The sequence below is a fragment of the Mobula hypostoma genome, chromosome 10 (assembly GCF_963921235.1).
Source record: "Mobula hypostoma chromosome 10, sMobHyp1.1, whole genome shotgun sequence".
Lineage (NCBI taxonomy): Eukaryota > Metazoa > Chordata > Chondrichthyes > Myliobatiformes > Myliobatidae > Mobula > Mobula hypostoma.
Window position 1 is genome coordinate 116678862 of NC_086106.1, and position 21275 is coordinate 116700136.

The following is a 21275-nucleotide window of genomic DNA, read 5'->3' on the forward strand; positions in this document are numbered from 1 at the left end:
GGAATTTCTTTTTGCCAGAGATTGGGGAATCTGTGGAATTATTTGCCGCAGGCACCTGTGGAGGCCAAGTCATTGGGTATATTTAAGGCAGAGGTTGATAGATTCTTGATTAGTCAAGGTGTGAAGGGATATGTGGTAAAGGCAGGAGATTGGGGCTGAGAGGGAAAATGAATCAGCCATGATTAAATGGTGGAGCAGACTCAGTGGGCCAAATGAGGTATAGTCCATAAGACCATGAGATATAGGAGCAGAAGTGGTCCATTCGGCTCATAAATCTGCTCCACTGTTCAATCATGGGCTGATCCAATTCTTCCAGTCATCCCCACTCCCCTGCTTTCTCCCCATACCATTTGATGCCCTGGCTCATCAAGAACCTACCTATCTCTGCCTTAAATGCACCCAATGACTTGGCCTCCACAGCTGCACGTGGCAACAAATTCCGCAGATTTACCACCCTCTGACTAAAGTAATTTCTCCGCATCTCTGTTCTAAATGTACATCCTTCAATCCTGAAGTCGTGCCCTCTTGTCCGAGACTCCCCTACCATAGGAAATAACTTTGCCATTTCTAATCTGTTCAGTCCTTTTAACATTCAGAATGTTTCTGTGAGAAACCCTCTCATTCTTCTGAACTCCAGGGAATACAGCTGCCAGGCGTTCCTCATACAGTAACCCTTTCAGTCCTGTAATCATTCTCATGCATCTTCTCTGAATCCTCTCCAAGGTCAGTGTATCCTTTCTAAAATAAGGACCCCAAAACTGCATGCAATAAGCCAAGTGTGGTCTCACGAGTGCCATATAGAGCCTCAACATCATACCCCTGCTCTTATATTCTATACCTTTAGAAATGAGTGCCAGCATTGAATTTGCCTTCTTCACCACTGACTCAACCCGAAGGTTAACCTTTAGGGTACCCTGCACAAGGACTCCCAAGTCCCTTTGCACCTCTGCATTTTGAATTCTCTCCCCCATCTAAATGATGGTCTGCCCATTTATTTCTTCCACCAAAGTGCATGACCAGACACTTTTCAACATTGTACAGGTTTCCCCCGCCATCCGAAGGTAGAGTGTTCCTATGAAACGGTTCGTAAGCTGGAATGTCGTAAAGCGAAGAAGTGATTACCATTTATTTATATGGGAAAATTTTGTGAGCGTTCGCAGACCCAAAAATATCCTACCAAATCATGCCAAAAAACACATGAAACCTAAAATAACAGTAACGTATAGTAAAAGCAGGAATGATATGACAAATACACAGCCTATATGAAGTAGAAATACTTTTCCACAATCATCGCTGAACTGTTCTCCGTAGCGAAAATCTCACACAAGCGCTCTCGGCAGAAAATCTCACGCAAGCGCTGTTGGCAAAAACACTCTCTTCAGTAACCTTTCAGCTATGAAGCTGCCAAATCATACCAAATAACCCGTAAAAATACACAGCTGATAGAAAGTAGAAATAATGTGTGTACAGTGTAGTATCACTTACGGGGACCAGTTTGGGTGGTGCAGTGGCCCCCAGCCTCCGGGCCGCTGACCAAACCGATCCGCGAAGCATGCAGGGGTACAGCTGTAGCTCGGAGGCATCCAGCGCATCTTTAAGAAAAAAAAGCTGAAATAAACATGCTAATTAATTAGGTGCCGCCCAGCACATAATTGTCGGCCCAGATCAAAGACAACGCAATTGGCAATCACCTCTGATCTGGGCTGACAATTACGTGCCGGGCGGCAGCTAATTAATTAGCATGACTATTTCAGCTTTTTTCTTAAAGATGTGCTGGGTGCCTCCCGGCTACTGCTGCATTCTCCGCGAATCGGTATCTCCGGGCCCGAGGGTTGGGGTGGTGGGACACTGGGGTGTCACCTCATCGTCGATCAGGGCGGGCAGGTCATCTTCTCCTATGACTGCCCGCCTCGATGTTGAAGGTCGAGGATCGTCGTCTGCTGTGGCTGATGTGGAAGGCTTGCTTGACTGCTCAGCCTCACGCATTTTTCTATCATACAGTTCTTTGTAAGCCCTCAAACCATCCTGCAAGTATCCCCTAAACCGACGTACCCTTTCAAAATTAAAGTCGTACTTCATTGCAGTGAAAATCTCACGCAGGTGCTTCATGTTCAGTTCCTGGACCACTTCACTTTCGCTACTGAATTCGGTTTCGATTGTTATCCTTTCCTCTTCCAATTGCATCAGCTCTTCATCTATTAGTTCTTGGTCATGGGATACCAAAACCTCTTCAACATCATCTTCGTCAGCTTCCACTAACCAACTCACTTTGTCCTTACTTCGTTCACCACGATCGAAACGCTTAATTATGTCTAATTTTACGCTAAGTGTAACACCCTTACGAGCTCTTTCAGGCTTTTCCGACACCTTAGAACTCATCTTGCAAACGGCTGCTCACAGGCGCGTGTTTAAGCAATGCCAGCGAGAATGCCGTTCCGAATTCGGGGGACAGCGGCTGCTAGGGGCGCGCGCTGCTTTTTCTCGTAACAATGAGAACACCTTCTGTTAGCGAAAACAGGTAACTAATGTAGGTCTTTTGTAACAGTGAGGTTTCGTAACGCGGACGTTCGAAAAGCGGGGGACACCTGTATTTCATTTGCCACTTTGCCCATTCCCTTAAACTATCTAAGTCTCTCTGCAGGCTCTCTGTTCCCTCAACACAACCCAACCCTCTACCCATCTTTGTATCATTGGCAAATTTAGCCACAAATCCATTAATACTGTAGTCCAAATCATTGATGTACATCGTAAAAAAAAAGTAGCGGTCCCAACACAGACTCCTGTGGAACTCCACTGGTAACCGGCAGCCAGTCAGAATATTCCCACTCTGTTTTCTGCCGATCAGCTAATGCTCCACCCATGCTAGTAACTTCCCTGTAATTCCATGGGCTCTTATCTTGCTAAGTAGCCTCATGTGCAGCACCTTGTCAAAGGCCTTCTAAAAATCCAAGTGCACCACATCTACTGCATCTCCTTTGTCTACTATGTTTGTAATCTCCTCAAAAAATTGCAGTAGGATATTCAGGTGGGATTTTCCTTTCAGGAAACCATGCTGGCTTTGGCCTATCTTGTCATGTGCCTCCAGGTACTCCATAATCTCATTCCTAACAATCGATTCCAACAACCTCCCAACCACTGATGTCAGGCTAACAGGTCTATAGTTTACTTTCTGCTACCGCCCACCCTTCTTAAATAGTGGAGTAATATTTGCAATTTTCCAGTCATTCAGTACAATGCCAGAATATATCTATTCTTGAAAGATCATTGTCAATGCCTCCGCAATCTCTCCAGCTACTTCCTTCAGAAACTGAGGGTGCATTCTATCAGGTCCAAGAGATTTATCCACCCTCAGACCATTAAGCTTCCTGAGCACCTTCTCAGTCATAATTTTCACTGCAACTACTTCACTTGCCTGACATTCTTGAATGTCCGGTATACTGCAGATGTCTTTCACTGTGAAGACTGATGCAAAATACGCATTCAGTTACTCTGCCATCTCTGTCTCTCTCATTACAATATCTTCAGCGTCATTGTCTATTGGTCCTATATGTCCCCTCAGTTCTCTTTTACCCTTTATATACTTAAAAAAGCTTTTAGTATCTTCTTTGATATTAGTCACTGGCTTCCTTCATAATTCATCTTTTCCTTCCTAATGACCTTCTTAGTTTCCTTCTGCAAGTTTTTAAAAGCTTCCCAGTCCTCTATCTTCCCACTAGCTTTGGCTTCCTTGTATGCCCCCTCTTTTGCTTTTACTTTGGCTCTGACGTCACTTGTCAGCCACAGTAGTGTCTGTCCATTTGAAAATTTCTTCTTATTTGGAATATATCTGTCTTGTACTTGCCTCATTTTTCACAGAAATTCCAGCCATTGCTGCTCTGCTGTCCTTCCTGCTAGAGTCTCTTTCCAGTCAGCTTTGGCCTGTTCCCCTCACATGCCATTGTAATTTCTTTTATTCCACATGAAATACCAACACATTGGAATTTAATTTTTCCTTCTCAAATTTCAAAGTGAACTCAATCATATTGTGATCACTGTTCCCTAAGGGTCCCTTAACCTTAAGCTCTCTTATCATCTCTGGATCATTGCACAACACCCAATCCAGCACAGCCGATCCCTTAGTGGGCTCCACAACAAGCTGTTCTAAAAAGCTGTCCTATAGACGTTCTACAAATACTCTCTTGAGGTCCAGTATTGGCCTGGTCTTTCCAGTCCACTTTCATGTTAAAATCCCCAACAATTATCAGGATATTGCCCTTCTGACAAGCCTTTTCTATCTTCTGCTTTAATTTGTAATCCACATCCCGGCTGCTGTTGGGTCCTGTATACAACTGCCATTGGGGTCCTTTTACCCTTGCCATTTTCTTAACTCAACCCATAGAGACTCTACACCTTCCAATCCTATGTCATCCCTTTCTAGTAATTTAATATTATTTCTTATGAATAGGGCCACACCACCCCCTCTGCCTACTAACCTATCTTTCTGATATACCGTATATCCTTGGACATTCAGCTCCCAATGGCAACCATCCTTTAGCCAGGTCTCAGAGATGGTCACAATGTCATATTTACCAGTCTGTAGCTGAATTTCAAGGTCGTCCATTTTATTTGCGTGTATTCAAATATAACACTTCCAGTCCAGTATTTGTTGCTTTCTGTTGTAAATCATCCCACTGCCCAATACCTCATCTCCTGCTCGTCCTTCCTATCATCTCTGTTGCATGCTATCTTTGATTTATTTCTGTTTTCTCCTTCCTCAGCCCTAACACTCTGATTCCCATCCCCTGCCAAATTAGTTTAAACTCTCTCAAACCTGCATGCTTGGATATTGCACCCTTTTGGGTTCAGGTGTAAACCGTCCTTTTTGTACAGGTCATACCTCCCCCAGAAGAGGCCCCAATGATCCAGGAACCAGAAACCCTGCCCCCTACACCAGTCTCTCAGCCACACATTAATATGCCTGATCATGCTATTCTTTCGCTCATTAGCACGTGGCAGAGGCAGCAGTCCTGAGGTTACTCCCCTGAAGGTCCTACTTTTCAGCTTCCTACCCATCTCCTGAATTCTCTCTTCAGGACCTCTCCCTTTTTTTTAAACCTATGTCATTGGTACCAACGTGTACCAAGACTTCTGGCTGTTCACCCTCTCCCTTCGGAATACTGCACCCGATCCAAGACATCCCCTACCCTGGCACCTGGGAGGCAACACACCATGTGGGTGTCTCTATCAGGCTGACAGAACCTTCTGTCTGTTCGCCTCATGATGGAATCCCCTATGATTTCTGCATTCCTCATCTTTTCTCCCTTCTACACCAGGGCACCAGGCTCAGTGCCAGAGACCAGATGGCTGTGGTCGTCCTCTGTCAGGTCACCCCCTCAACGGCATCCAAAACGAGATAACAATTACTGAGGGGGATGGCCACAGGGGTGCTGTCTACTATCTGAGCTCTTACTTTCCCTTCCCTGACAGTCGCCCACTTGTCTAACTCCTGCAGCCTCGGGGTGACTAACTTCCTGTAGCTCCTATCTATCTCTTGCTCACTTTCCCTAATAAGCTGTAGGTTATCAAGCTGTAGCTCCAGATCTCTACCACGGCCTCTCAAGAACTGCATCTTGGTGCACCTGGTGCAGGTGTGGCCATCTGGGAGACTAGAAGATTCCCAGGATTCCCACATCTGACAACCAGAGCAAAGTACTAACCCTGCAGACATGCTGTCTATTCCTCAAAAAAATGCAACGATAAAGCAAAGTCCACTTACCCTCTTATCTCACCAAAGCCCGAATGAGCCAAAGCCCTACCACTCTGACTCAGACCACTCCGTTGATGACTGCTTCGCTAGGCAGTGTCTTCCTTTTATGCCTGAGCCTTCCCTGCTCTCCAACACGTGATTGGTGCTCCGGTTATAGTCGAGTTCCAGTGAAGCTTTCCCCTTTTAAACTTTGCTTCCGTCCTGTGCGCTGCCTCCTCTCTTGTCGCTCTCCAACTCACAATTAGTACGCTGGTTATAGCTGGGTAGCTGTGAGAGTCCATTGTTCATAATAGACATCAGTCACCGGAGATGGCATGAACATCGATTTCTCTAACTTCCAGTAATGCCTCCACCACCACCCCTCCCCCTCACCATTTCCCATCCCCTTGTTCCTCTCTCATAGCTTCTCCTTGCCAGCCCATGGCCTCCCTCTGGTGCTCCTCTCCCCCCACCCCCACTTCTTTCTTCCATGGCTTTCTGTCTCTTTCACCAATCAACTTCCTAGCTCTTTGCTCTATCCCTCTCCCTCCAAGTTTCACCTATCACCGGGCATTTCTCTCTCCCCCGCCCCCCCCCCTTCAAATCTACTCCAGCTTTTTCTCTCCAGTCCTGCCGAAGAGTTTCGGCCCGAAACATCGACTACTTTTTTCCATAGATGCTTCCTAGACTGCTGAGTTCCTCCAGCATTTTGTGTGTTGTTCAGATTTCCAGCATCTGCAGATTTTCTCTTTTAGTACCTCAGCTATGCCGTCTGACTCCATGTGTATACTTTGTTTTTGATTGGTCCAAACTCATGCAATCCTTTACCTGCTCACAATCCTGCAAGTTATTTTTGGTTTCCTTTTATATACAGTGAATTCCAGTTATTTGGGGCAGCCGTTTATTTGGGGCAACTCTTAAAGAGCAAAAGCTAAATTGAGAAAATAGTTGGGATTCCCCTTGCTTATTTGGGACAGTGTGCTGATTAGTTGGAGCAGGATGTATGCTGAACAGTTTCTAAATAGTATCAGTCGTATGTAATTAGATGTGCTTAGCATCATCAGTTTTTAAGTAGTGTCAGTTGTGTGCTATGCTCAAAAAGCAGTGAATTTTGTCACTGATAGTTGGCAAGAAATGAGCAGCAAGGCAATTCAAAACTGCTCACTGCAGTTTTAAGCATGCGATCTTGGAGATGCCAGAAACGGCCGGGAGTGAAAATGAAACGATGTCACTACTTCGAGTTAGGAATTACGAAGGATTTTAAGGTATTGACAGTCATCTTGAATGTTACAAAGAAATTGAAGCTTTGGAGGATGCAGTCGGTGAAAATTGTATGAAGGCAGTTCATTATCTACACGGTGTCAGCACTCATTTTGTTGATTTATAGACAATCAAAAGAACACTGGATCAATTTCTTCATCAATAAGTATTGGGAAATAATACAGTTTATAATACTGTAGTAGCATTGGTAGTGTTCTAATTTGATCTGTATTTCATTTAAATCCATAACTCAGTTAAATGGTTGTTTGTCTTTTTTTATACTTTTTTAACTAGTTCCATGAAACTAGGGCCAATTGGGCCAAATACACTCGTCCCGGTGTGTCCCAATTAACCGAAATTCACTGTTTAAGTTTCTTGTGTCCTCTCCTGGCTACTTAATTTTTATTTCTACTTTTACCTTTTCTACAATCAGCCTAGTTCTCATATATTAACATGGCATTAATTATAATCTAACTTTCCTTCTCTGTTTCACTCCATCTTTTCTGTTGTGCTTAACTTTTATAGCATTTTTGCATAGAGCCTTTTGAAAGTCTGTCACCCCTTATTGTCCCTTTCGTCATAGATCTGTCACGTTAGATATACATGACCAAAGTATTTTAAAAAGTTGCAAATGCTGGAAATCTGGAAGCAAGTTGTTTGGACAACATCTGACATGTTGAATTTTGATGAGAGGTCCCAAAATTGTTTCTCTTTCCATAGATGCAGCCTGATGCTTTAAGTTCAGTAATTAAGCATGGCTTTGTATTTCTCTAAACTTGTTTTTCTTTTGTTATAAGTACTTTTAGCACTGGCTAAAACTAAACCAAAAAGTGACTGCACAGGGTTCTGAATCCACAGTGTAGGGTAGGCTTCATGGCATTTGATCCTGAAGATACTGATGACAGTATCTAATGGGTGATCATCTTCTGCTCAATATTTCTGCACCTATTCTTTGCCTCTATATTGCTTTTAAAGTTGGAGTTAAATGTTCAACCTTTTGAACAGTGATAACTAAGTCATGAAGGCCCACTAACTTTACATATTCTGGTTCTAGAATTTTCTAGACCTAATGATTTTCAAGGTTTTTTTTGCACCGTCTTATTAATGGTTAAATTAGAACATCGGTTATTTGCATCTTCAGCCTAAGTACATACAGAGTATGTTCAAATCTAAAAGTTTAGGCATCTGCCCTTTCAGGGTAATCTTCTTTACTTGAAACACTGATGTTAAATTTTATTTTATCAGAGTAAAGAAAGTTATGGGATAACTGCAAAGCAGCCAGATTTGCTCGTTTATACCTCAAATTTTACCTTGCAACTGCTTCTCACTCCCACCGCTGTCTCTAAATTATCAGATTGCTTGTCCAACATGATGATCAGATATTTTCTCCATCTTTATATCTTTATACCCAGCCACAGTTTCCTTGCATTAATTCCTTTTCTGACTCTGGCAAGCAACTAAGTTTGAACCAAACAGCTCTGCAGTCAGATAAGCTTCCTGCCACATCTTCACCATCAGTAATACTGCCTACTTCTTTCAAAGTTCATAGTAAATTTAGTATCAAAGTGGTTGCACATGTATGTCACCATGTACAACCCTGAGATTCATTTTCTTTTGGGCATTCACAGTAAATATAAGGAATACAGTTGAATCAATGAAAGACTGCCCCTATGGGATGGACAGCAACCAATGTGCAAAAGACAACAAAATGAGAAAATGAAACAAACATAAGCAATAAATATTGAGAAAATGAGTTGGAATCCTTGAAAGGTTGTGGGGAACAGTTCAGTGATGGGGCAAGTGAAGTTATCCCCCTGATTCAAGAGCCTGATAGTTGTGGGGTAATAATTGTTTCTGAACCTGGTGGTGTGGGTTCTGAGGCTCCTGTACCTTCCTGATGGCAGCAGTGAGAAGAGAGCACGGCCAGGATGGTGGAGATTCTTGATGATGGATGCTGCTCTCTAGCGATGGTGTTCTGTGCAGATGTGCTTGTTGATGGGGAGAGCTTTACCCATGATGGACTGGGCTGTATCCACTACTTTTTGTAGTCTTTTCCATTCAAGGGCATTGGTGTTTCTATGCCAGGCCATGATATCATTGAGTTACAAGCCTACCTTTCGTCATCTGCTGCAAAAACTAATTGTCCTTGCATTTGTTAGTTTTTGATCAACTATTACAATGCTTTCTTGACCAGCAATTCGGGGTTTCTAACCTGGAGTCCATGGACCCCTTGATTAGTGGTAAGAATCCATGGCATAAAAGTTTCTTAAGTTTTAAACTATCCAAAGTTCTGCCATCCAAGTCCCAAGTTGCATAGTCCAATTCCCCCCTCTGTTGCCCACTAGGCTGTTGGTCTGGCATTGCCTACACCATCAGTGGCTGTGCTTTCAGCTGCTTATGCTCCAAACTCTAATGGTTCTCTCCCTGAGCCATGATTTTTTAAATTAATTTTCTTTAACCAAGCTTTTGTTTACCTACTGCATAGATTCTGTCAAATACTTGGTTTTTTAAGGGCACTAAGCAAATGAAAATTATTGATCCAAAACCTTTGCTTTGAAAGTTAAATTAACTTTGAAGGATTTCAATATCATTGAGGAAGATCTCTTATCTGAATTTGCACATAACACGTTTTGCAAAGCTGTCCCATTTATGCCAAACTGATAGCTTGGTTTTCATTGAATTCTTTTCAGGAACATGTAACTATAAAAATGCTTGCATCTTTTCACATGAACCAATACAAACACTCAGTGGCCATTTTATTAGGTACCTCCTGCAGCTTATAAAGTGGCCACTGGGTGTATATTTGTGGTCTTCTGCAGTAGCCCATCCACTTTCAAGGTTCAACATGTGCATTCAGAGATGCTCTTCTGCATACCACTGCTGTGTTATTTGAGTTACCGTCCGCTTGAACCAGTCTGGCTGTTCTCCTCTGATCTCTGTCATTAACAAGGCATTTCTTCCCCCCCCCCCCCCACCAAAACTGCCACTCACTGCATGTTTTTGTACCATTCTCTGTAAACTCTAGATATTGCTGTGTGTGAAAATCCCAGGAGATCAGCAGTTTCTGAGATACTCAAGCCATACCATCATTCAACAAGGTCACTTGGATCACATTTCTTTCCCATTCTGATGTTTGGTCTGAACAACAGCTGAACCTCTGGACCATGTCTGCGTATTTTTATGCATTCAGTTGGTGCCACATGATTAACTGATTAGATATTTGCACCAATGAGCAGGTTATAGGTTGACCTAATAAAATGGCCACTGAATATATGTGCACACAGTTGCAGAGTGCAATGGTAGTGGTTTAATTTTGTGGTATGACCTGTTGCTAGGAAAAATAATGGCTTATATTGCTCAATTCAGGGTTAAAAGAATGAATTGGGAGAGTAATTTTGATTCCTTTTGGCTATTTATGAAGCTGTTTTTGTAGAAATATATAAACAGTCCATTTCTTTGAAAGATCTGTGGAAGGGTAGAATGATATAATTGTGCCAAAATTAATTGTAGAAGTGCATTTATTTGCTTGTTAGAAGACAAGTTAAATTAGTATTTATAGTGCGTGTGTTTTCTTTTTCATAGATTGGGGTAAGAGAAACTAATGGCGAGATCAAAGTTTTTACAGATCAGAATGTTAGCCCAGCAAAAAGTAAGTATTATTGTATGTGTGTTTCAATTTTTGATACTTTAATACAGTTTTCTCTTTAATATGAGAGATATGACTGGGAAAGTGGTGACTCACAATTCTCTTCAAAGTTCAACTTTGATGGGATGGTAGGATTGTAGGATTATATGAGCTTCTGTTTGCAATTGATTCAGGAAAACTTGTTCAGTTTTGAACTTGAGTGGTGCCATGGTTACTATTGATTGGTAAAGGTAGAATGAATGTATAGAAGACTTCTTTCAGAGCAAGTTAATTGGATAAAATGCTGGGGTGCTAAATCATAAATTAACAGTTTTAATAGAAAATATGAATTTTCTCATTTTCCTTCAGTAAGCATATAACCTGCTGCATGACTATCAATTGTGCTCAAAAACTATTAATTAGGAAATATGCAAGATTGGCCTGACATGATATTCCCATCCAATCCTACCTGCTGATTGGTGTTTATGCAATAACATGACTGAGAGTTGGAGCTCTGACTTCTCTAATCCATGCCCAATCAATTTGTGATACAGTTTATTTGGATAATAATGTTCCATAATGCATGATCATTTAGTGTAAGAAATCCTACCTCTGACTTTGTAGGCTGATTCAGTACAGCTTTGACTGGATGGTTCTGGATGGATGTGCAATTCCATTACACATATATATACTTCATCTTGTTGTTTGCCACGTGTTGAAGGAAGTATACTGTTTATTTGAATATAACCAATCTACATGGTTCATTTCATCCGTCTCCAAGTTAAAAATTAGCCATTTGAGCTTTAGTGAATGATATGATAGCATCTTCGTTCATTGCTGAGTTTTTTTAAACTCTCATAAAAATATTCAACCATGTACAAAACTTTTGTTTGTATAAATAAGCACAAACAAAACAAAATGAAATGAACTATTCCTTTTGAAAAGCTACATTTACCATTTGCATGTTAGCAGTATTTTACATCAGAAGGTTCATTGAGCATTTTTCCTTTGCTTACAAAAGGAACTCTTTGACTCATTTTTCCTCCAATCAATAATAGATTTCATAGATAGCAGGCCCTGCACATATGAATATGTGACAAGTTTTGAAGTGGCCCTACGCATTTAGTTTTGGCATACTTGTTGGATTGGAAGGACATTACTAATGAGCCCTGTTCTGTTCTCCCGAGTTGTAAATTTGTCTATTGTCCAAAAGGATTTTTCAACTATGGTACAAAAACTTTATTACACACCCCCTTAATTTTACAAGTGTGAGATGAAATGCCTTTGATTACATTTTCTGGTACAATATAAAAAGAATCAGTGTTTCATCTTCATTGCTTGTGCATTGAGTCCAGTCGTACATAGATTTATATGAGAAGTTTACTGAGGTTGGTTCTAAATGCCTAATGCTGTTTGAGAATAAAAATTGTTCAGCAAATAAAACATTTTTTTGGGTCAGAAACCTAGGAATGAGCATTAAGATCAAAATCAAGGTCATTCTGGTTTTAACAAGTATCATGTTATGGTTGCTAAGGCTATTAGCTTATCTTTTTCAAAAATATATTATTGAATTTTCAAACTTTTATTTGAAGTGGTTTTGGAAAGTCAGGGTTTCATTTATTTGAAACAGCTGCACAAAGAAGTTTAAATAGCTTTTTGGTTGTAATGGACTGCTAAAATTGTTATTTATTTACTGATACAACATGAAATAGGCCCTTCTGGCCCGATATGCTGCACCACCACACAGACACACACACTCTTCCGCTCCATTCTGTAATAGCATTGCACTAACGGCTATGTTACTGTGGCACCCATTGTTCGCATCTTGTGGAACTAGTTATTCCTTTTATACTTGCCAAGTATAGCAATGCTGCAACTTGTTTTATCAAATGCTTTAATTGATAATATGAATAACAGAAGATGGTACTGATGCTTGCAACCTCTTTCTTTACAGTTGCATTAGTGACAATAGCATCTACGCATCTCACCACCCCAGGGAAACAAATTTTGCCAAAAACATTGGGGCTATCAAATGTTAGTAACGCTCCTCAGATGGTAAGGATGCTGCTTTTATACACCAATGTTGATTATTGCAGGGTGATATTATTTTTTTCTCATTTTCCACACTTTTGAAGGTTGAGTCTTGGCTGCTCTCTGATACCCTCAAGAAGGCAAATTTAATCAGAATCAGGTTTAATATCACAGATACGTTTTGTGAAATTTGTTTTCATGGGTTTGTTCATTATCCATTGAGAGATCTGATGGCAGAGAGGAAGAAGCTGTTCCTAAAACATTGAGTGTGTGTCTTCAGCCTTTTGTACCTTCTCTGATGGTAGCAATGAGAAGAGGGCATGTCCTGGGTGGTGGGGATCCTTAATGGTGGATATTGACTTTTTGAGGCCGTGGCCTTTTGAAGATATCCTTGATACTGGGGGGGGTGGGGGGGTGCGGGGTGGCTAGTGCTCGTGATGGAGTTGGCTGAGTTTGTAATCCTCTGCAGCAGGGATTCCCAACCTGGAGTCCATGGACCATGGACCCCTCAGGTAATGGTAAGGCTCTATCGTGTAAAAAGGTAGGGAACCCCTGCTCTGCAACCTTTTGTACAGTGACCCTTCCATACCAGACAATTATGCAATCAGAATACTGTCCATGATCTATCTGGAGAAATGTGTTCGTGTTTGGTGGTATTAGTTTATATTAGTGAATCATGATTAGACTGGTGTTGCTGCTGAGCCTGAGCCCTTATTTTAATAGGCACAATTGCATGAGAGAGTAAATAGTGTTATTAATGAGAATAATCTTACATAATTATTAGAAATGGTTGGGGGGGGGCATTCAATCCATTTTGACAACTGCCTTGTGGCCCTAACTACATCTAACTGTCTTGTAAATAATTGCATGTTTTTACTTTTCTGTATTTGGAATCTTTTACAATTATTGATGTTTCATCGCCTTTCATAACACACCAAAATTGGCTTTGAGTCTGAACATTCCTATTATTCCACTGCTAAAGAGTTTCATAAAGCAGAGCACTGAGTTTGTATGTCCTATCTGTTCTGTCTTCCCTCGTTATGAAGACTCCGCATTCACCAGTGTTAATACCAGGACTTGGCTGGGTACAAAGCATAAGTTTAGGAGTATTCTTGGATCAACCAAAAACTAGTTACCTAATCACTTATGTAATATATTCTTTTCAGCATTATTGAATGGGAGTATGAGTCAATAGAAATCATTGGTTTGTTTCCATAATTTTGTATATGTTTCCATTTAGCATGGGTGTCAGCTTTTCCCACTATCCTCTTCTCTTTACTTCCATATTGCTCCATACAAGATACTAGCACTCAATGCCTTCATTTACATCCGTTGATAGTTTGTTATAATTACAGTATTCCTGCCGTGAGTTACCATATGCCAGTGGTCCCCAACCTCCGGGCCGTGGACCAATACATTGCTGCGAAGCATGCAGGGGTGCAGCATTAGCCAGGACACACCCAGCACATCTTTAAGAAAAAAGCCGAAATAAGCAAGCTAATTAATTAGATGCCACTTGGAACGTGAATGTCGGCCCAGATTAGAGGCGACCCAATCGTTTGCTTGTTTATTTTGACTTTTCTTAAAGATGTGCTGGGTGCATTCCGGCCACCGCAGCATTCTTCGCGGCGATGTATTGGTCTGCGGCACGGAGGTTGGGGACCACTGCCATATGCAGGCTTACTGAACCTGAGGATGAAGCTGCGGTGTTGGGTCAGGCAGGAATGGAATGGTATTTGATCCGAAATAAAGCATTAGCATTTATTTCTAAATGAAAATGGCCAGCTGGCTTCTTCCTGAGAGTTACATGTATTGCAATCATATGGGCTCCTGGTGACCAGCTTCAGGTCAGAATTAGCAAGGACCTTGAAGGAAATTGAGAGAGTGCAAGTATACCACATAAGTAGGCTGGCATGGGGAGAACCTTAATGAGAAGAATAATGTATACAAATTTTTGACACCCGTCCACTCAATTATGAGATAAGTGTAAAAGGGATTTTGCATCCTTTAATAGTGCAGAATTTTAAAATAAAGGGGACTGTTTATTTCTGTCCTTTCCATCTACTTTGAGCAATAAGTTAATCCTACTGTCCTATTTTCTTACCTTCTTTGTATGACCATTTATCTTTGCAGTACCAAATATTTATCCTACTTGAGTTGTAATTCTCAAATACTCTTTGCTCTGTGCTCTGCTCTAACACATGAGAAAACTGGGCATAAACCTAAACCTGCCACTGTGACACAGCATGTCTTATTGTCAATGTGCTGTGCCATTTGTAGAGATGAATACCTGGTTAATGGTAATCAGCTAGAAGACCATAATGCATATTCAAACTATGATGATGAAAAGTTACGGCATGCACCTTAATAATGCATTTAACTTATGACCAGAAAATCCTGGTTAACACATAGTTCTAAGAAGGTAATTTAAGTATATCATGTTTAATTCAATGAAGAAAATACAATTTACTACAACTTTGGCCTTTAGTATAACAGATTGATAGATCTATATTTTGAGTTGGTGAAATTCTTTGAAAAGGTCTATTTTTCTGTGATTCTTAATTCTTTTTCTTTTCCTATTTAGATAATTAGTACACCTCAACGTCCACCAACGACAGCTACTCTATTAGTGGAAAGCCCCCATGGTCCTAGTCTACACATGTTAACTCAGGTTGAGACATCAGACACTTCTCCGTGGAGTACAGGGTAATGAAAATAAAATTATTCAGATTTTATTTTAAGGAAAGTGTACAAGTATATTTTAGACCATAGGTAAATGAAACTATACGTATAAAAATGTCTTTTGCATGCGTTTGAAGTTCACTTCTGTGTTGAAATAATGTTTTATGAAATTGTGTGGGTCAAAATCCTCTCTTTAAATTTTTCAAGATTTAAAGGGCTAAGGAGCAAGTTGCTTAAAGATTTTTAAAGCAGTTATTCTTGTCTCAAATTTGCTTATTCACATTTGCCTAATTAAATACCAGCACTCAGGTGCATTTATTGACATATTCCATGGTTCAGTTGCACATCTTAATTTTTGGCTGAGGCAAATAACATGGACCTCATGGTGAGCAACTTGGATCCAAAAATACAGTGTTCAGGAAAGTTGTGCATATTGATAAAGCTGGGCCAACCGGTGTAATTCCTTACAGCATCCTAATTGTTTTATCATAACTATCTTTCAAACTGTACAGCATTTTTCTATTTTGTCTGTACATAACCATAGTCCTTATTTGGTCACATCGTAATGTAGCATGACATTATGAGCCTTTCAGAGTTCTGGATTCTAAGAGTAATCTGGCACACAGGACCATAACACCTTAAGATATAGGAGCAGGATTAGGCCATTCATCTCATTGAATCTGCTCTACCATTTTATCATGACTGATTTGCTTATTGAGGAACAGCATGCACGATACTTCATTAGGAGTTTGAAGAGATTTGGTATGTCAACAAAAACACTTAAAAAAAATTCTATAAATGTACCATGGTGAGCATTGTGACAGGCTACATCGCTGTCTGGTATGAGGGGCTACTGCACAGGACTAAAAGAAGCTGCAGAGGGTCATGAATTTAGTCAGCTCTATCTTGGGTACTAGCCTACAAAGTACCCAGGACATCTTCAAGGAGCTGTGTCTCAGAAAGGCAGCGTCCATTATTATAGACTCCCAGCACCCAGGGCGTGCCCTTTTCTCGCTGTTAGCATCAGGTAGGAGGTACAGAAGCCTGAAGGCACACACTCAGTGATTCAGGAACAGCGTCTTCCCCTCTGCCATCGGATTCCTAAATGGACACTACCTCACTTTTTTAATATATTATTTCTGTTTTTGCACTATTTTTAATTTATTCAACATAAGATTACTGTAATTGATTTATTTATTATTATTATTACCCTTCTATATTATGTATTGCATTGAACTGTTGCTGCTAAGTTAACAAATTTCACGACATATGCTGGTGATAATCAAGCTGACTCTGATTCTGGAACAGGCCCTTCAAACTGTGCCACCCAGCTCCCCCCGATTAGCCAAACCATGGGAACTTTACAATGACTGATTAACCTACTAACCAATACGTCTTAAGACTGTGGAAGGAAACTGGAGCACCCGGAGAAAACCCATGCATTCCATGGGGAGGATGTACAGACTCCTTACAGATGATGTTGGAATTAAACTCTGAAATCCACTTGGAACTGTGATTGCATTGCACTAACCACTACCTTGCGACGGTGTCCATTTATTATCCCCCCAACCCAATTCTCCTGCCTTCTCACCATAACCTTTGATGTCTTCTAACCATGAACCTATCAACGTCTGTTTTAAATATACCCAATGACTTGACTCCCAAAACCTTCTGTGGCAATGAATTCCAGATTCACCACTCTCTGGCTAAAGAAATTCTTGCTCATCTCTGCTCTAAAGGAATGTCCTTCTATTTTGAAGCTGTGCCTCTAGTCCTAGACTCTACAAATGGAATGATCCTCTCCATGTCCACTCTGTTTAGCCCTTTCAATATTTGGTAGGTATCAATGAGATCACCCCTTCATTCTTCTGAACTCCAGTAAGTACCACTCACCCTCTTGTTGGTGTCCAACTATTTTAATTCCAAACCCCTTTCAAATTCTGATTATGTTCATCCATGGCCTATGCTACTGCGATGGTGAGGCCACTCTCAGGCTGGAGAAGCAACACCTAATTCTTCCTTGGTGTCCTCCAACCTGAACATTGATTTCTCTAACTTTGGTAATTTGAATTGGAATTGACTTTATTACTCACATAAGTAGTAAAAATCTTTACAAAAGTATTTTACTAAATATCTGTCTAAATGTGCAATGTGCAATTTATAGTAATTTATAATAGTATGTACAACAGGACTGTCAATATAACATAGAAGTACAGTTGTGTCAGTGTGAATTAACCAGTCCGATGGCCTGGTGGAAGAAGCTGTCCTGGAGCCTGTTGGTCCTAGCTTTTATGATGCGGTACCATTTCCCGGATGTTAGCAGCTGGAACAATTTGTGGGTGGGATGACATGGGTCCCCGATGATCCTTCGGGCCCTTTTTACACCCCTGTCTTTGTGAATGTCCTGAATAGTGGGAAGTTCACATCTCTGGGCTGTTTGCACCACTCTTTGCAGAGTCCTGTGATTGAGGGAAGTACAATTCCCATTCCAGGCAGTGACGCAGCCAGTCAGGATGCTCTCTGAGGTCCATACCAAACTACTTCAACCATTTGAAGTGAAAGAGGCGTTGTTGTGACTTTTTCCCCATACAGCCAGTCTGTACAGACCATGTGGGATCCTTTTGTGATGTCTCCCTCCCTTCCTTCTTTCATTCCTCATTGGTTTCACATTTTCCCCTTCTCACCTGTCCTATCACCTCCCTGTGGTGCTCATCCACCTTCCCTTTCTCCTGTGGTCCACCCTCCTGTCCTTCCTTTATGGCCCTTTATCTTGTCCACAAATCACCTCCCAGCTTCTCACTTTATTCATCATACCCCCACCTACCTACATTCCCCTCACCTGGCTTCGCCTACCCCTCTCCTTCCCCTCTCTCCATCACCTTCTGGTCTCTTCCAGTCCTGATGAAGGGTCTAGGCCTGAAGCATTGACTGTTTATACCTTTCCGTAGATGTTCCTGACCTGCTGAGTTCCTCCAGCATTTTGTGTGTGTTTTCAGCAACTGCAGCATCTCTTGCGTTCCTGCCTGCCAGCCAATCTTCTATTCTTTCTAGTATCTTTCTTGTAATACCGTGGGTTCGTTTTTAGCAGCCTTGTGTGTGGCACCTGGTCAGAGGCTTCCTGAAAATCCAAATAAACAACATTCACTGACTCTCCTTTCTCTATCCTGTCTGTTATTTCCTCCTACAGCAGTGCGCCATGGTTGTGTACCACCTACACCATGCACTGCAACTGATTACAGAACCTTCCTCAACAATACCTCCCAAACCTGCAGTTTTTACAACCACATAAAATGGCATTTTATACCTGAGATTGCTATTAATTGCAAATTGCACGTGATTCTGACTTAGAAATGCAATATTTTCACAGTGGCAAATGGCCGAGATACAAGCAGTAAGATGATTTAAAACCATTTTGCTCACTGCAGTTTCAAGCATTCATGCTTAGAGATACCAGAAATGGCTAGAAGTGAAAATGAAATGATTTCACTATATTAACAAGTTAGGAACTATGAAGAATTCAAAGGTATTGACATTCATCTTGAATGTTACAATGAAAATGAAGAATTGGAGGATGCAATTGTCAAAAATTTTATGAAGGCAGCCCATTATCTACACTAGGTGTCTGCTGATTTTGCTCATTTACAGTCATTCAAAACAGTACTAGATCAATTCCGCCATTGATAACTATTAGGAACTAATAGTTTTACGGTACTTTAGTAGTATTGATAGTGTTCTAATTTGTTCAATATCCTATTTAAATACATAATTTGTTACTCAGTTAAACAGTAGTTAGTCCTGATGAAGGGTCTCAGCCTGAAATGTTGACTGTTTACTCTTTTCCATAGATGCTGCCTGGCCTGCTGAGTTCCTCCAGCATTTTTGTGTGTAGTTTGTTTTTATACCTTTTCAACTATTTCCATGAAAACCTAGTTGTGGCAGCTGCTTAAATGGATCAAAATATACTGGTCCAGGTGTCCAAATTAACTGGAATCCACTGTATTTGGGGTCGTTTTTAGAAGAACGAATGCCAGAATTTCTTGGCTGGCTTTGTTATTCAGCTTTGCCCATCTGCTAGCTAATTACAAAATAGCCTTTCAAGTTGGGCGTTCTTTTGGTTAGATCTAGAAATTTTCTTTCAGAAGTCTAACAAGACCTATGAAATAGGGCATCTTTAGCCATTCCCAATAACTTTTTTTATTTCATTTCTAAGAATTGTTAACAGTATTGAGCAGGTAAATAAACATTTTGCGACATAAGGTTCTATTGGTTTCAGTCAATTTCACTGGAGGTCAATGGTACTTCAGAAATAGGAACTTCAGAAAAGGTTGGACATTTGTTTATATTCTTTAGCTAATTTTCAAGTATGGCTGTCCCTGTGATCTTATAGAGGGATTAGAAGTGGACAGAGTGAGCAATTTCAAGTTTTTAGGTATTAATATCTATTATGACATAACTGGCCCAAACATACTGATGCAGCTATAAAGGTGGCAATACAATGGCTAGATTTCATTAGGAGTTTGAGGAGATTTGGAATTATCACCTAAAACACTTTTCGTACAGATGTACCATGGAGAGCATTCTGACACGCTGCTCACTGCCTGGTATGCCTGGGGGGGGGGGGGGGGCAACTGCACAGGATCAAAGTAAGCTTCAGAGATAATGTAAAATTAGTCGGCTCCATCATTGGTACTAGCCTCCATAGTATCCAAAACATCTTCAAGGAACAGTACCTCAAAGGTGACGTGTATCATTAAGGACCTCCACCACCCAGGACATGCCCTCTTCTCACTGTTCCCATCAGGAAGGCATACACTCAGCGATTCAGGAACAGCTTCACCTCTATCATCCAATTTCTAAATGGGCATTGAAACCATGAACAATACCTCACTTCCTCATTGTTTCTGCGCTTATTTATTTGAACTATTTGATGTATATACCTTAATTCAGTTTTTTCCCTATATTACTCGTATTGCATTTTACTGCAGTTAACAAATGTCACAACATATGCCTGTGATATTAAATCTGATTCTGATTGGCCTGTACTGTACTGTCCTATGTTATTTATATAATGGGGTTTATTTCCAAATAGGACATTCTTTAATGCAAGAGAAATTGTTTTAATTTACAGATTATAGCCCTGTATTGCCAGCAGGTTGTAACAGGATTGTCCATGTCATTTTCCAGGGCACTTCAACTATTAGCAACTGGGTGAACAGGCCTAGCCAGGTTCTCCTGCCTAACCATTCATAGCCTCAGAATTGTCTGTTAAGAATTCTCTTTCTATTCCTTTATGATTAGCTCAATTGTCTCATAATATCTGCCCTCAGTTTTTGCTTCTCAGCTGCATCTGCATGGCTCAGCAGCATTATCTGGAAACATTAGGTTTGAGGTTAAAATCTTACGTGAACTACATATACTGGAAATCTAAAATAAAAGCAAAATGCACCAGGTCAGGCTACTTCTGTGCAAAGAGAAACAGCTAATGTTTCAAATTGAAGATCTGATGCAACCTGACCTGAGTACTTACAGGATTTTTTTTTTTCATTTTATCAGGTTAGAACAGGATTTCTCAATCGGGGGTTCTGCAGGACCCTAGGGTTCCATGAGAGGTCACTAGAGGTTTTGCGAGAGATTATGATTTAAAAAAAAATAAACTTAAATTTTTGAACTTAATGTGACACGCGATGCTAGCACTCACAGTGGTGGGCAGTGACTGGGCAATCCTGTTAACGATCTCGTTAGAGCTCTCTCAGCCCAGTATGGCAGTGTACAGTAGGACCATGTTTATTTGGTTGAGACCATTCTCAGTTTTTGACACAAACTCTCCCAACTTAGTCTGTGGCATCCCAACTTCCCTCCCCCAACTTCCCTTTGCCAACTGACTTCAGGGAGTGAACAAACTACAGGAGTAATAGAAAATTGGAGGGAAATTTTCATTCTAAATAAATTTTT

The 21275-nt window shown here is 40.8% G+C and overlaps 1 protein-coding gene across 3 annotated transcripts in view; it reads left to right on the forward strand.

Moving 5' to 3' along the window:
• Positions 1 to 21275, forward strand: part of LOC134353135 (transcription factor Dp-1-like) — a 92306-nt gene that overhangs the window by 23206 nt on the left and 47825 nt on the right. For all 3 annotated transcript variants that reach the window (XM_063061076.1, XM_063061078.1, XM_063061079.1), the window contains exons 3-5: positions 10568 to 10634; positions 12565 to 12665; positions 15226 to 15347. In XM_063061076.1, the coding sequence (XP_062917146.1) occupies positions 10568 to 10634; positions 12565 to 12665; positions 15226 to 15347 (290 nt within the window). The remainder of the gene's footprint in view (positions 1 to 10567; positions 10635 to 12564; positions 12666 to 15225; positions 15348 to 21275) is intronic.